Source organism: Chamaea fasciata, unplaced genomic scaffold (genome assembly GCF_029207755.1).
Source record: "Chamaea fasciata isolate MVZ Bird 193981 ecotype frontalis unplaced genomic scaffold, bChaFas1.0.hap1 SCAF_21, whole genome shotgun sequence".
Classification (NCBI taxonomy): Eukaryota; Metazoa; Chordata; class Aves; order Passeriformes; family Sylviidae; genus Chamaea; species Chamaea fasciata.
In genome coordinates, this window is record NW_027094106.1 from 8,546,515 (window position 1) to 8,560,255 (window position 13,741).

The 13,741-nt window shown below is 42.0% G+C and overlaps 1 protein-coding gene and 1 long non-coding RNA gene across 3 annotated transcripts; one reads left to right on the forward strand and one right to left on the reverse strand.

Moving 5' to 3' along the window:
• Window positions 1-3: 3 nt before the first annotated feature.
• On the reverse strand, window positions 4-9,951 carry RNFT1 (ring finger protein, transmembrane 1). The gene is made up of 9 exons (XM_066202217.1): window positions 9,906-9,951; window positions 7,824-8,227; window positions 7,418-7,494; window positions 6,730-6,830; window positions 5,977-6,130; window positions 4,159-4,317; window positions 3,313-3,378; window positions 2,782-2,883; window positions 4-2,600 (listed from the first exon to the last, which is right to left on the reverse strand). Exons 1-9 carry the CDS (start codon window positions 9,908-9,910, stop codon window positions 2,466-2,468), a joined length of 1,203 nt encoding a protein of 400 aa, XP_066058314.1. The 5' UTR covers window positions 9,911-9,951; the 3' UTR covers window positions 4-2,465.
• A 255-nt stretch (window positions 9,952-10,206) lies between these two features.
• LOC136300083 (uncharacterized) lies at window positions 10,207-11,396 on the forward strand. 2 transcript variants are annotated; one of them, XR_010723619.1, is made up of 3 exons: window positions 10,207-10,490; window positions 10,744-10,786; window positions 11,057-11,396. It is a non-coding gene; the product is annotated as an uncharacterized lncRNA (long non-coding RNA). The 2 variants fall into 2 exon arrangements; XR_010723620.1 differs by having other exon boundaries at window positions 11,060-11,396.
• Window positions 11,397-13,741: the final 2,345 nt, after the last annotated feature.

Genomic DNA, 13,741 nt, shown 5'->3' on the forward strand with positions numbered 1-13,741 from the left:
TCAATTGTTCTTTGGAATATCCCTTTTTTTTTTTTTTTCTGCCGTGCTGTTTAAAAGCTGAACTGCTGGAGAACATTTCATATTCGAGTTCACTCTCAGTGTACGCTTGAAGTTTATTTTGGGTCTGTTCTCTTTTCAGTCTTAACTCCCAACCTGCTCTCAGTGTTAATCAAAAAGTGCCTCAAACATTGAGGAGGCTGTTCTGGCTCTAGGGCAGATGTTTGGGGTTTGGTTGGTTTATTTCAATTCTGTCTCTACAGCAGGCTCGTTGCTGTTTCATTTTCCCAGTTCAGAGGGAAATCCTTTACCCAAAGGAGAAATCATTAAGAACAAGGCAAATTACTCGAATATTTTCCCTGCGGATCCTTGTGGGCAGGTCCCATGTATGAACTTCTCCAGTTGTTCTCTCCCAGACTAAATCCATCTGTAGCTGTCTGTGAGAACACCCTTGAGCTGCCTTAAACAAAGGTAATCCCTGTCCTGGTTTTCATCTCTCACAGTTTACTGCAACTAAATATCCTCCAGAGCTAAACGAGGTGGATGTGAATAGCAACTAAATGCAAATTTAAACATATGTTAATCCAAGTGACCTATTTGCTTTTATTTTTAGGAAGTAGGGAGGTTTTAAGTGTAACAGGAAATGTAAATCATTGTCTTTCCTGAGAGCTCTGATGGGAAATGGAGGAGGAATTCCCTCAGAACTTAAAAAGACCCAAGAGAGGTTCCTTCTGGTGCTTTTCCCCTGGGTTCCTGAGCTCTTAAAAAGTGGCTGTTGATTGTCTTTTGTGACCTCGTGTGTCCCTGCAGACTCAGAGCTGCTGGTGTCTGTGTGTGGCAGGGAGGGCAGTGGCCCTGGAGCAGGAGTTCCATGGATCAGAGGGGATGGCATTCCTGGCCAGGTACTCACTTTTTTCCCTGTCTGTAACTTAGATGAGAATGACTTGTTTGTTTTATGAAGTGTAAATCTAAACCAGCTGACCAAAATCTCTTTTTTATTCTTGGTTTTTTTTTTTTTTTAAATAAAACATATTTGTTAAAATTACTGGGTTGGGATAGAAAAATCAACAGAAAGAGAGAAGAGAAATTGTTCCCTGATCCCTGTTTTTCACCTATCTCCACACTTACTCAGTTGTTGCTACAATGTTGTAGACAAAGACCAAAGGACTGGAGTTGATTTAAAGCACTAACACTTTGTTGTGCTCCGTAAAATAATCTTGGTGAGCTTTACAGGCCAGATGTAATGATATTTCTTAACTTGAATCTTCCATCTCATTAGATTTTTATTCTAAATACTGGATTCTGCCCTTGGAGCTGCACCTTTAGGGTATTCAAGTAAGTGTTTCACTTTTGAATTGTTTTACCTGAATTTACAAGTTTTCTAAATGTCTTCAGGCAAGACAAGCTGAACTAAATGTAACTTTCCTGTAACAGAATCATTTGAGTGATGTTTTCAGTCTTACCTGAATAGCAAAGTGAAAAAAGAGAGGTTACACAGGAGTTAGTGCTAGAAATAACAAAAACTAATCAGGAATAAATTGTAACATTGAAAAGGTTTTTGTTTTCTTCAACAAGAAAAATGTACCTGGCAGTGAGCAGTTGTTCTGTGCTTACATGTGAGTTAATACCAAAACAATAAGAAATCTTTCTTTATTCAACATGCACCAAACAAATAGATTCAAATGCATTTATTCTCTCTGATTTTTATGCAAACTACAAATTGCAAATAGAGTATAAAATAGATTCTCCCCTGTAAGAAAATCTGGTTCCTGTTACGACAAAAATATACTATTAAAGATTTCTTTTAAAAAATACCAGCTTTATAAAATACTAAGTAAAAAACTAACATCAGTGGTTGGTTTAAAGCCAAAAGATTAAGCCAAGGATCCATTAGAAGCCTACAAGAACCTAAAGGGGAAATATCTTATTCTTGTGCTTATCTACAGGTGCAGTGAGAAACAGTTGCTGTTCCAGGTGCATTAATAAGCTCATTTCTCTCATTTACTGGGCAAGCATTAAAGGTCTTTAATGCCAAGAGTGACAAGCAGCTCTAAATTCTCACTGCAGACCAGAGTATAACATTTGCTCATAATCTTAATAAAATCAGTAGGCTGACCTTTTGGCTTGAGTCGTGTTAGAAAGAGAAATACAGTTTAGTACAGTCTGGAACCCTATTCAACTTTTAAAATAAAATGTGGATTAAGAAGTAATGCAGCACATTTCAAGGATGTGACTGTTTCCTATGAGAATCACAGGAGAAGCAATGCTGGCTTTTCTGCATGCATTCTGAAAACTTCAGTTTTCTCTACCTAGAAAAGGTCAAGTTGCCATTTTCTGCACTGTTTTAAATACATGGTATCCAGAATTTGGAAACTCCTTCCTTTGTGCCACCTACAATTTTAATCTGCAGTAAACTGAAAAAGCTTAGTGTGAACAAACAAACTGGAACCCAAGTTGTTTGACAAGCTTTAGAAAATCTGGAGATGCATAGATGTGGCTCCATCCTTCCACTTGTTAACATGGTCTGAAATAACAGTTCTGCAGAGTGGACAGGTTTTTTCTCTATTAAACCATAAAGAGATGCATTCTTCACAAAATGTGTGCTGGAATGAAAAGAATGACAACTTAGAGCTTCTAAGCTCTTCCATTTATATTATTTGTACAGTCTGATTTCTAGAAATAATCATCAAACATACACTCATCTAATTTTACGTTGCCTCGTGTAACAGTAGTTTAAAATATTTTTTAATTAAAAATTAAATGATTTGGATTTATGTGTATTACCTGACAGATCAGCAGAACAGGCTTCTGAAATTCAGCTTGGCAAATGGAACAAATATCATCAGATTCAGAGCACTGTCTCTTGCTGGCTGGCACCCCATAGTGCTGCAAAACAAAGGGTTTGCAGCAAATATTAATTGCGAGGGGAGTGAAAAAGCCAAACCCAAATACCAGGACAGAAAGGAATTTGGAGTAAGGGCTGCTATGCCAGGGAAACTTAAATCCCTCACGTAAAGAAACATTGCTGACTTTTTAAGCAGAAGCAGGACAAAAAGGATTGTTTCACATCCTTTTGTCTGAAGGGATGTGCAGATTTTTTTTTGTGGGTGATTTTGTTGTTGTTCAGGTGACAACACTATCATTCAGTCAGGGAACTCAAGACTGTGAAATGGGAGAATGAGTATACAGGGGTCAATTTAAAAATGCATTTGTTTATTGCTAAAACAATACAGAGGAATAGGAATGAGGAATTTCTAGAAGGATTTTCGTGTGAATTGGGGTTATGGGTTTGTCATAAGAGAATGCAGTACTCACTGGCTGTGTAAAAAATATCCTTAAGACCTGCCTGAAGTTTCTCCATTGTCCAAAAAAGCTCAAAAGCTGAAATGGGAAAGAAAACTTGAGTTATGTTCAGTATTTTTTCACTGTGAACTGAAGAGCTCCCAAGCCATCGATTCCAACACTGGAAGTCTCAGTGCAGGTTGGATGTTGGAAGTCACATAAGCACAGCAATAGTTCAGACTGATCCTATTTTAAATTTTTGAAATATAACCAAATGAAGAATTTAGGCTGAAGTTTCTCCTAGTTGGAATCTGTTTTTTTTTAAGCGTGTTGAGGTTCTGAAATGAAGCACTGGAGTGCAAATATATCAGCATTACTGTCATACTTGGAATGGTCTTTAGTCCTGGAATTAAGGTACCAGAGCATGATGAAGTGCTGGTCATGTTTAAAGTCAAACTGGTTACACTGAGGGCAGATGAGCTCTTTGGAGAAGCAGAGAGCCAGCAGGAAGATGGTTAACTCGTTTAGCATCACACAGGACACTCCAGCAGAGAAAATTTCATTTCCTGGGAAATGGTGACTCTTTTAGCTGTTGATTTGTCTTTATTTTTGCAGGTTCTGTGTCTGATGTGAGGGGACCTATGGTAGCTGTGTCCTTTGCTTTGCAATCCCAATCCATTGCTAGATAAAGATGATTTGGAGCCCTGAGCCAGCTTTCCTGGAAGGCTGCATCACTAAAACTGAAGCAATTCGGCAGTGAGTTCAGAGGGGAACTTTCAGAAACGCCTTATGTCTGTAACACCCTCCAGCCATTATTCCTGCAGAGCAATCCCTTGAGAATCTGCTGTAAGATTTGAGAAGAGTCTAAAGCTTTCCTACCTTGAGGATGAGGTAGAGGAGGCCCAGCAGAATGCCGAGGGTCCGTCCCAGGGCAGTGTCCAGCTCCCCATAGGCCATGAGGTAACGGAACCAAACTGGTATGGGGACAAACATACGGTAATACTGGCAGAGTTCTTCTAACAGCATGTACCAGTAGCCCTAAGCAAGACATGCAAAGGAATAGCTCAAGATTTCAAACTCTCCAAGGGTTTGCAAAATACACAGAAAAAAAAAAAAAAAAAAGAGTCGTTATTCTTGGGAGTAGCTTCTCCTGGTAATGAAACAATTAAATGCGAAGCATGGCAAAAAAGATCAGAGGATGAGTCTCACCACAACTGGCCAAGTAACAGTAGCAGAATTGATTGCTGGGCTGCAGAAAATCAAATTATAGGCTGAATTGGGATGGCTTGGCAGATGCCTACCCACTTAACAAGGCTGTCAGACTTGATTTCATAAGCATTAAAAAAAGTAAAGTGACATGAAAAAGGAGAATAACACAAATTTGGTCACAGAGATCAGCTTGTCATGAGCCAGAGTTGTGTCCTGCACTCAGGGTTCAAAAGTGAGAGTAAGGCCCATTCTTTTACTACTACTATTTATTAATTGTTAATAATGATAAATGACAAACTCTTTTCCTGTAAACAGTTTTTTGTCTGTCTAAGAAACTTGTTCATTATCTCCTGATAATAAATTTCTTTAAGGATGTGGTGATATAAGAAGTGGGGGGCCAGGAGCTGGACTGAACAGGTAACCAGAGTTCAGTAACACCCAAAAAATTAGTGAATAACCAAACACAAGTGTCCTGCACAGAACACTGCGTGTGTACATGTATAATCATAAATTTTTAGCTTAGCTTTTAAGGAAATAAAGTAAGTTTTTCTTAAAACTGTCTTTGTAACTCTTTCTATTATATACACTGGACGATGCCACAATTTGCCACTATTGACCAGATTCCTTCTTTAATGTAGCCATTGTTGGTGTAATGGAATTTTCAATAACTTTTTTGCATGTTACAGCATTAGCTATAGGAAAAAAAAATAGAGATCTTGATTATAAATCAGTATTTAGAGAAGTCAGTTGTATCTCAGAACTTGTTCTGGTACATTATAAGAGAGAAAAATGTCCCAAAACATCCTGTTCAAATGCTACCACATCAAACTCTACTTGCTAATTTTTTTTCCTGAACCAGCACTAGTAATTGCAATTTTAAGATAAAATGGAATTGGTTTTGCGTGCTCACCTTGGGAAGCAGATAAAAATACACCACCAATGAGTGTAAGCTTCTGGGAAAATTATTAAACCTCACTGATTTGAGAAATTAAGCTATGAATCAAATTCCTTGATCTGACACAAATATTCCTTAAGTTTATTAACAGCAAAGAAAATTCAGGATTATTTTTGAAGGGACAGAAAAAACCAGCTGTTTGCATGTGCAGATCCTAAAAATCCTGACAGTTCTTGTTGAGCGTGTGCAAGATTTGCTGTGCTCCAGCTGCTCCAGGCCAACTGCCCGTGTACACATTCCTACAGAGCAGAAAATGAAAGGTTTGCTTCAACCCCCAACCTGGAGACAGAAATAAACCCAATTATCCAATCATATAATACAAGCAATTGTTTCAGATCAGACTGAAAACCTTTCTCAGCACCAAGCAGAGAAGAACATGAAAGCCACAGGGTTTTCTTACACACGGTGTAGTGGTGGATTATATACAGACATTTAATTAAAGAGGTTTTTTCTCTGGGTAGGATTTAATAATTAGTTGCTTTTACCAAAAGGGAATCTTCACGAGGAATCAAAACTACAGCTTGTTTCCTTACCTTGGATTTAAAGGACATGATAAAAGAAGGCACCAGGAGAATAAAGCACTTCAAGCCCATGAAGAGGAATTTCAGAATGAAGTCTGTGACTCCCACAATCCAAAGCACTTCCCAAAAGTTCATAAAATCCACAGTGGGGCTTAAGAAGATTAAGCTACAAAAAGAAGTATCAGAAGTTACTGGAGCGCCCTATTTACAGGCAACTGTAACCTGAGATTATCACAGCAGGTTTAATTAAGAAAGGAAACCTGGTTTACAGCAAGGGAGAACCTTTACTAAGAAAATGAACTGCTCCTTGTAAATGGATCACTGAGGATCTCTGACAACTTTTCCATCTTGGAACCTTCTTTGTGTTGTATGTTCATCACAGCCGACATCCTCCAGAGCTCAGTTTGCTGTCTCAGTTTGGCATTTAGCCTTTGATTTCCAGCCGAGGGGGAAAAATCAGCTGGAGTCATAAACTGCACAGAGCCCCAGGATGCCACGTTTGGTATTCCCAAGGGTCAGAGCTGGGAATCAAAGCCAGGAATGTTCTCCGTGGTACAGCAGTGCCATTAAAAATCGAGTATGGAGGCTAGGAAATTCCAACATACTGTTTTTAAGGACAGCACCTGTTAAATTTGGCAGAAGGGGAGGAATGGAGATTAAAGTGAAAGAGAAACCAATGCCGCAATTAAAGAAAAACGGCAGATAAAGTGTCCCCAGTTAATGTCTGTGTAATTTATGGTGGGGTAGAGCTGTTTCTCTACTTACCTCTGATACAGGCACTGAGAGTGGAAGGTGTAATACAAGAGGAGAGATGATCCACTCAGGTAGAGTAGTAACCAAGTGCATTGCAACTTGGAGCACCGTTCCTGCAAGGGGATTGTAAAGACACGTTGCAGTCCTTGCCTCACAGTCAGTGCTGAAATACATCCCAAACACCCAGTCTGTTGCACCCAAGCAGTTACTACCAGAGGACTTTTGTCTGAGGGGGTTTAGAGGCCATAAAATAAAAATAGAGAACTCAATGGAAAGGTAAAGCAGGTATTTTAGTATTTTCAACTTATCAATTTCTGGGTGTACCGAGGTTTTTTCTAAAGATGAGCAAAGCCCACCCCACTCTGAAGAAACAACAGATTTCCCTTTGGGAGTGAACACAGCTGGAAATGTAACCTGTCAACTGCTATTTCATCCCACAAATATAGTTAACTATAACTTACAAAAAAGTGATTTCAATAGTCAAAGTCAGAGGGGAAAAAAAACACTCCCTTGAATTTTGCAAACCTTGTTATCTGAGAAGTTCCCCTGTACAGAAGCATAAAGACTTTACTTCCATCTCAATACCTAATATTATTAAGTAAATAAAACATCATCTCCATTCACATTTCTTTCAAAAATGGATCAATTTGTTTAAGCCTTGCTTAACTTAAGGAATTTTGTTGCATAGGGTGATACTTACTCTGAGAAAAACCTGATTTACTATGCTTTTGTTTGCATAGGCATAAGTTGTTAGCAGCCCAATTCCAAGAGAAATGCCTATTAGGAAAATAGGATCAGTTATAAACATGAAAAGGAAAAATAAATCACTGAACTGGGTTAAAAAGCAGCCACTTCTAATATGTCTTTGTAATTAGAATTAATAGCTTGAGACTCTCAAGCCAGGATAATTAAGCACATTGTACATATGCCAGCAAAGGAAACAGAAGCCACTGAAATGCAGTTTAGTAAATCTCTCTTTCTGATGAACAAAGCAAATAAAAATGAAGCTAAAAATAAATTGAATTACATTTCAGGCACGGTTATTAGTATATTTCTAACAGGGAGGAGGGTCTGTTCCCTCCGAGCTGACTTTGTTTCACTCTAACCGGTTATGTGCTGCATGAGGAGTTTGACACAGAGGATCAGGAGGTAGGGCAGGCTCTGGTGCAGCCACTGCAGGAGGTACCGCAGCTCGGACAGGGAGCTGCCGCCCTGCTCCTCGGGGTCCGCGCCGCCTTCCTCGGGCCCTCCTGCCTCCCCATGGGCGTGCCCGTGGGAGCGGCTCTGCGGGCCCGGCCTGGAGCCTCGGGAGGTCGGGTTTTCCCTGGAATCCCCCGCGCTGGAGCTCAGCTGGATGCGCACGTCGCCGCTGCTGTGCTGGCAGGAGCCCTCCCCCGACAGCCGCGCCGAGGAGGAAGAGTCATCGCGGCTCCCCTGGGTGCTGTGGAGATGCGAGCGCTCGGGTTGCATGGTGGGGTTTGCTCCTGGAGTTTTGTCTAATTTGTGTCTCCTAGAGCGGGATAGAAACAGGAACAGTTGGAGAAATAGTTCGGAAAAATAAAAATCCAATGGGTTGTACTGAGCGACTGCATGAAGGCAAGATTCTCTGAGATCCTTGCCTGAACTTGCGGTTCACACCCCATCTCCACGGGACAGCCTCCTGTGTCCCTTATCAAAATGATTTCCTTCCCTCCCTGTGCAGATTTCCCAGCCTGCAGTGACCTGGTTGCCCTAGGAACAGCTAAAAGTGCACATCAGAACAGCAAAAGCTGCTGGACAGGAGACCAGCACTGGCTTGCACACCAGAGATCTTGGAAGCGCTGCATAATTTCACAAAAATAGCAACAGCAGCGGGCCAGAGAAGGAGCAAACACTGATGGGAAGGAAGCGGGGAGTACATTTCCATGCATCCATTAATTGGTGAGCCCTGGTTCAGACACGTCCAGTCAAAAGCCAGTGCATGCTCAAAACTGAGCGCCATTATGGGATTAATGAGATTATCCTGTCTGGGGAAGGGAGCAGAACCAGGTTAGGCCATTTTCTAAGAAGTATTTAAAAGAGGGGAAAATGAAACGTAGCCAAATGAGGTCTGATTTATCTTTCCTTTGGCATCTTTTGGTTGTGTTCTGGGCAGTTTTTCACTCCTCTGTGAGTCTTTACTCGGGTCAAATAGAGTTAAATCAACTTCTCTGGACTGGTGTGACATCAGAGTAATGATTTTGGAGAATGCCTGGAAGCTGAATTTGACACAATACTTGTCACCGTGGAGTAATACTGAAACACTGAGAATTTTGTTATAATCCTCTTCCTATTTTTCAGACGCTTACAGATCCGTCTTTGAAATCATTTTTTTCACAGCTAGGTTCACTGGGGATACAAAAATAAAGCAAAATTGCTTTTGCATAACAAGAAGTTCTGGATACATTTGCACAAGCCTCCAAATCTTTAGCCTTTGAAAACGTATCATTAAAGAGTAGAACCACTTTAACACATGAATACGAGAACTTACTAATATTTACAAGTGCTGCTCCTACTACTATTATTTTGTCGGCCAAAGATGACATCATACTTCAAAACAACCAAAATTCTCATTCTGTATTTTTTCTTTTGCACACGAATAAAACCGATGAAGCGGAGATGGTACTGACGTGCGTGAACAGCGTTACTGAGGGATGTTTTTTACAGGAAGGACTAAAAAAGACACCTCGTTGGCACTGCAGTTGGTGTTTTGGGGCCGGGTTCCGCAAGAACTGACAGCTCGGTGCCGGAGGATCGCAGCCGCCCCTGGCACTGCGCCGGGCAAACTTTCAAATCACCGAGTTATTAAATGGGATTTCAGGGAAGACTCCCGCACGCACCAAGATTTTGTTCTCCCCCCCGACACCCCCCCCACACACACAAAAAAAAAAAAATCAGCTAAAATAAAGTTCTTGAGAAAGGCCCATTCGAACATTCCCCGTGTCTCCCGGGGCCGCCGCTCCCGGATCTGCTCCCGCAGCTCGCCGGGACCCCCCGGGAGGGTTTGAGCCGCCGGGAACTCCTCGGGAGGGTCTGTCCCGGGACCCCCTCGGCTGGGATTGTACCCGGGTGGGAAGGAAAGGGTGACCCCGGAGCCGCGTCCCCGTGTCCCCCTCCCTGCCCTGCGCTGTGAGGGGCCGCGGGCGGCGGCCCTTTTCCCTCCCCGGTACCTCATGGGGCGCCCGGCGCCTCCCGCCCGCCGCCAGCCGCCATCGCCGGGGCCCAGGGGGAGGAAGAGGAGGAGCCGTGAGGGGAGGAGGAGGAGGAGGAAGAAGAAGAGAAGCGAGGAGGAGGAGGAGGAAGGCTCCGAGCTGGGCGTTGCTCTGGCAACGTCGCGGCCTTCGCCCCGTCGTGGCCCGTGAGGGCGTGGGGGGGGCGCCTCCCCTCAGCCTCAACCCCGCCAAAACCCGGAGGGAGGTTCCTCTGGCTTTTTCTCGAAAGCTTCAATTAAAATTAATACTAAGGCCATAATAAGGAAGGAAATGAAGGGATATGTATAAAAATAAATGTGTACTGCGGTGCCGTTACTTATCGGCGGCGATTAAGGGAGTCCTGCTGTCTGGAAATTGGCTTTGCCTCCCAGGAAAGCTGAGGGAAGCGCTGCCCTAGTTAATGCTGCTGTAGCTCTTGGGAGAGGCTTGGAATGAAACAGATACAGGTTTTCTTTTGAAATATGCTCTTGAATAAATTAGTTTGCGTCCAGAAATGGCATCTGTTTTCCCTGGCTCGGATGTTTTTCTAGAAAAAGTGTTTAGGTATGCAGCTCACACAGAAAGTGGGACTAATATCGGAGCAGAAAATATGTTTGAAAATTGGTGCTGTGTTGAGTTAGAAGAGAAATGTTGGTGTAATTCCAAAGTTTAAATACACCAATACTGTGGGGTCAGGAGAGGGAAAGGATGGGCCCTTGTAGATTTTATGAAGTGAAAAACTAAGTGTTTGGAAGAGTTAAGTGGCCTGGCGTTCAGTGACACCATCTAACAACAAACCTTCCCTTTTATTTTCAAGGCAGAAGCTGAGAACACTGGCTGCATCTCTGTGTCTCTTGGAGGTAGGTTTTGAGGAGGCAGTCTGCCCTACTTTTATGATGTTTTTGGAAACTGTGCCTAGAATTTCCCGACTGGAAAGTTCAGGTCACAAATCCTCTGCGTTTCTCTCGGGCTGTGGCTGATGGGTTGGAAGAAACCTGGGCTGGTTATTACAGATGTACTTAAGCATTGAACATACCCACAGGCCTCCTGTTCCTGTAGGCCCTCTGAACTCAGAAGACCTTTCTCATTTGTGTAATTTTTTTCTATCTAATTATCCCAATCCTCCTCAGCAGCACCACCAATGCAGATTTCAGATGCCTGGCAAGGAAGCACTCAAAGAATTTCGTGGCCATGTCCCCATCCTTCCAAGGATAACACAAACCTGTTGTGTTTGGCTTCTGCTGTGCCATATTGTTCATTCTCCCACTCTTTGCTCAGTCAGTCACTCGCATCGTGTTTGGATTGTGAAGGACAATGTGGAAAAAAAAAAAATCTCAATTTGCTTCTCAAATCAGGGAAAGCAATTATAAATCTTTTATTTTTAAATAGTGTTTTATGGTTGGAAATTATGCGTGCCTTCTGTACATCGCTTGGAAGGGTATAAATATAAAAGATTTGTTCAGCTGTTTCTTTTTTGTAATTATAAAATGCATTAAAGTACAAATGTAGCTTTAAATCCACGTTGTTCTCAAACTGTTTCTCATTGCCACATGCACTGAAAATATGAAATTAATTCGTGGCAGCTTATTAATCAATGGTGTTTGCTCATGCAGGTCACTTGCTGATTTATCTCTAATTCACAGCTCATTAGAACGTGTGTAACCCTTCAGAGATGTTGTTATTTAACAGGTATGTTTTCCCAGTGCCATTAATGACCTCTGGATTTAGTAACTCCTGACACAAGAGAGATTTGGGAGATTATTCACAGAAAATTGGAAGTCTTTTCCCATGGCCATTGGACACATTAGGTCATATAATACCTGGTGATAAATTTACCAATCTGTGTTTGGATTCTACTCCCAGGATGCCAATAAATGTCATAGAGTGCCCAGGCACATTTTCAGGTGTTTATGCACTCAGAAGTACCCCAGACTTTCTCATCCTCCCAGGAGCAGGTGGTACCTCCGTAATTAGTGCAATCAGCACTTTCCCTCGGTGTGTACCTGCTTTTCCTGGGATTGTTCAGTGCATGGAAACATTGGGACAAACTCTGGTCCTTGTGGAACTCTGCCTGCGATGCCCTGGCAGCTCAGTATTTACCTCTGCAGCAACAGTTACTCTGTCCTAGAAGTTGCTGGGAGATTGTTTTACAGGCAGAAATATTAGAAGAACAGATTTTGTGTCCTGAAGGAGCTCTGCAGACACCTCAGCAGGTTAAGGGATTACAATATTCACCTTTTGTATCACTTTTTTTTTTTTTCATCAGAAGGAACCGGTGCTTTAAAATGAGGCGTGCAGCCTCATCTGTGGTGGGATTTAAAGGAGCTGATCTCAGATACAGGGAAAGCAGTTTTAGTTAATGATATGATAAAAAAATGGGCTTTTTGGTAAGAGTCTGTGGAATAGCAGAATGTCCTGAATATTCAAAGGCTTTATTGGTTTGTCTTCACTTTACCCAAAATGCTGCTTGAGTATGGAAGACTTCTGCGAAATTAAGAGGGTTTAGTTTAAACTCTTTGAAGGATTTGAAAGTCCTGCCAAGAGGCTCAAATAACCTTTAAAATTCGAATGTTTCCTGAGCTTTGAGTGCTCCATCTTTTAAAAACTGTCTCCTGCAACTCTACAAACTCTGACTTCGGTTTGTATTTCGAGCACAAGGGAACAGCTCCTGTGCTCCTGTGTCTGAGACAGTGAAGAATAGAGCCGAGTTCTGAAAACATCCCTGAGGTGTTGGCTGGTTTTCACTGCTGAACTCTGATCCTCTAAGCTTTGTCAAGGAGAACTCGCAAGGAATTCGAAGCAGATATTTTTGTGTTGCAATGACATCACCCCGCTCCCTGAGGTTTCCAGAAATCTTACGAGCCCTCTGTGTACGGCAGTTTGTTCATTCCTGTGAAGTCATCCTAAACTGAGAGTAATTCCACTGCAGTGGGGTAATGTAATTGTTCCAAAGCTGCTGAATTAGATCCCGGAGTGTTGTTAGTTTGGTGTTTTTTTAGGCAAAGATAAAGCCTTGAATGAGAATCAGCCAGCGGAGCCACAAAGGGCAGCTGTAGTTTTTGCTCCCTGCACAGGAGGGTGCTCAGCCTCTGTCTTTATCTGCAGGAAAGAGCAATTCCCGTGGTCATCAGAGCCGAGTGGAGAAGCTGTTTCCTGAACCGGGCTTTCCTTGTAGTGGCACTGGAGGATCTGTTAAGTGCAGTGACTCAAAAATTATTCGGCTGCTCAAGAATTTCGGGAGGTGTGTGTTAATTGCTGCTGTTAGACCATTACGGAGGTATTTAGGTCAGAGGATGTAATGATCGTGACGTTGGTATCCTCTAATGGGTGTCCTTAAAGGTGCCAGAATTTCAATAGGATCTTTGAAGTTTCTCAAAATTAGGGTTGTTTTTTTTTTTTTCTCCCCCATCTAATTTGTTCATCTGAACGTGTGAATGAATCCCTGTGTGGATCCTTCAGCTGAACAGTGAATTCTCCTGTGTGTAAACAGGAGTGGATTTACCAGGAAGGATTAGATGAGTTTGTTAATTTAAATTCCACTTGTAGTACCTGCTAGTAGTTATATCCTTAATTATTCTGTGTTTTCCTTGTTAAATCGTAGAATACCCTGAGCTGGAAGGGACCCACTCCTCGCCCTGCTCAGGACAGCCCTAGCAATCCCACATGTGTGTGACATACAGCAAGGTATTTTATGTTCCAAACCCAAATTAATCTTCTAACATAATTCATAAAATGGAATTTGACTTTCTGTTTACCTTTTTAGGGATCAAAGAGGGGTCTTGGATGTTGTTGTCTGGTCAGGTTTTAGTTAAGTG

What these genes read in the sequence shown, in the direction of transcription:
- RNFT1 (XM_066202217.1), bottom strand. An exon ending in TCCTCTACCTCATCCTCAAG is followed by an intron (nt 3,379 to 4,158) that starts GTAGGAAAGCTT and finishes TTCCCATTTCAG; the next exon opens with CTTTTGAGCTTTTTTGGACA. An exon ending in CTGTTCTGCTGATCTGTCAG is followed by an intron (nt 2,601 to 2,781) that starts GTAATACACATA and finishes TTTTCATTCCAG; the next exon opens with CACACATTTTGTGAAGAATG.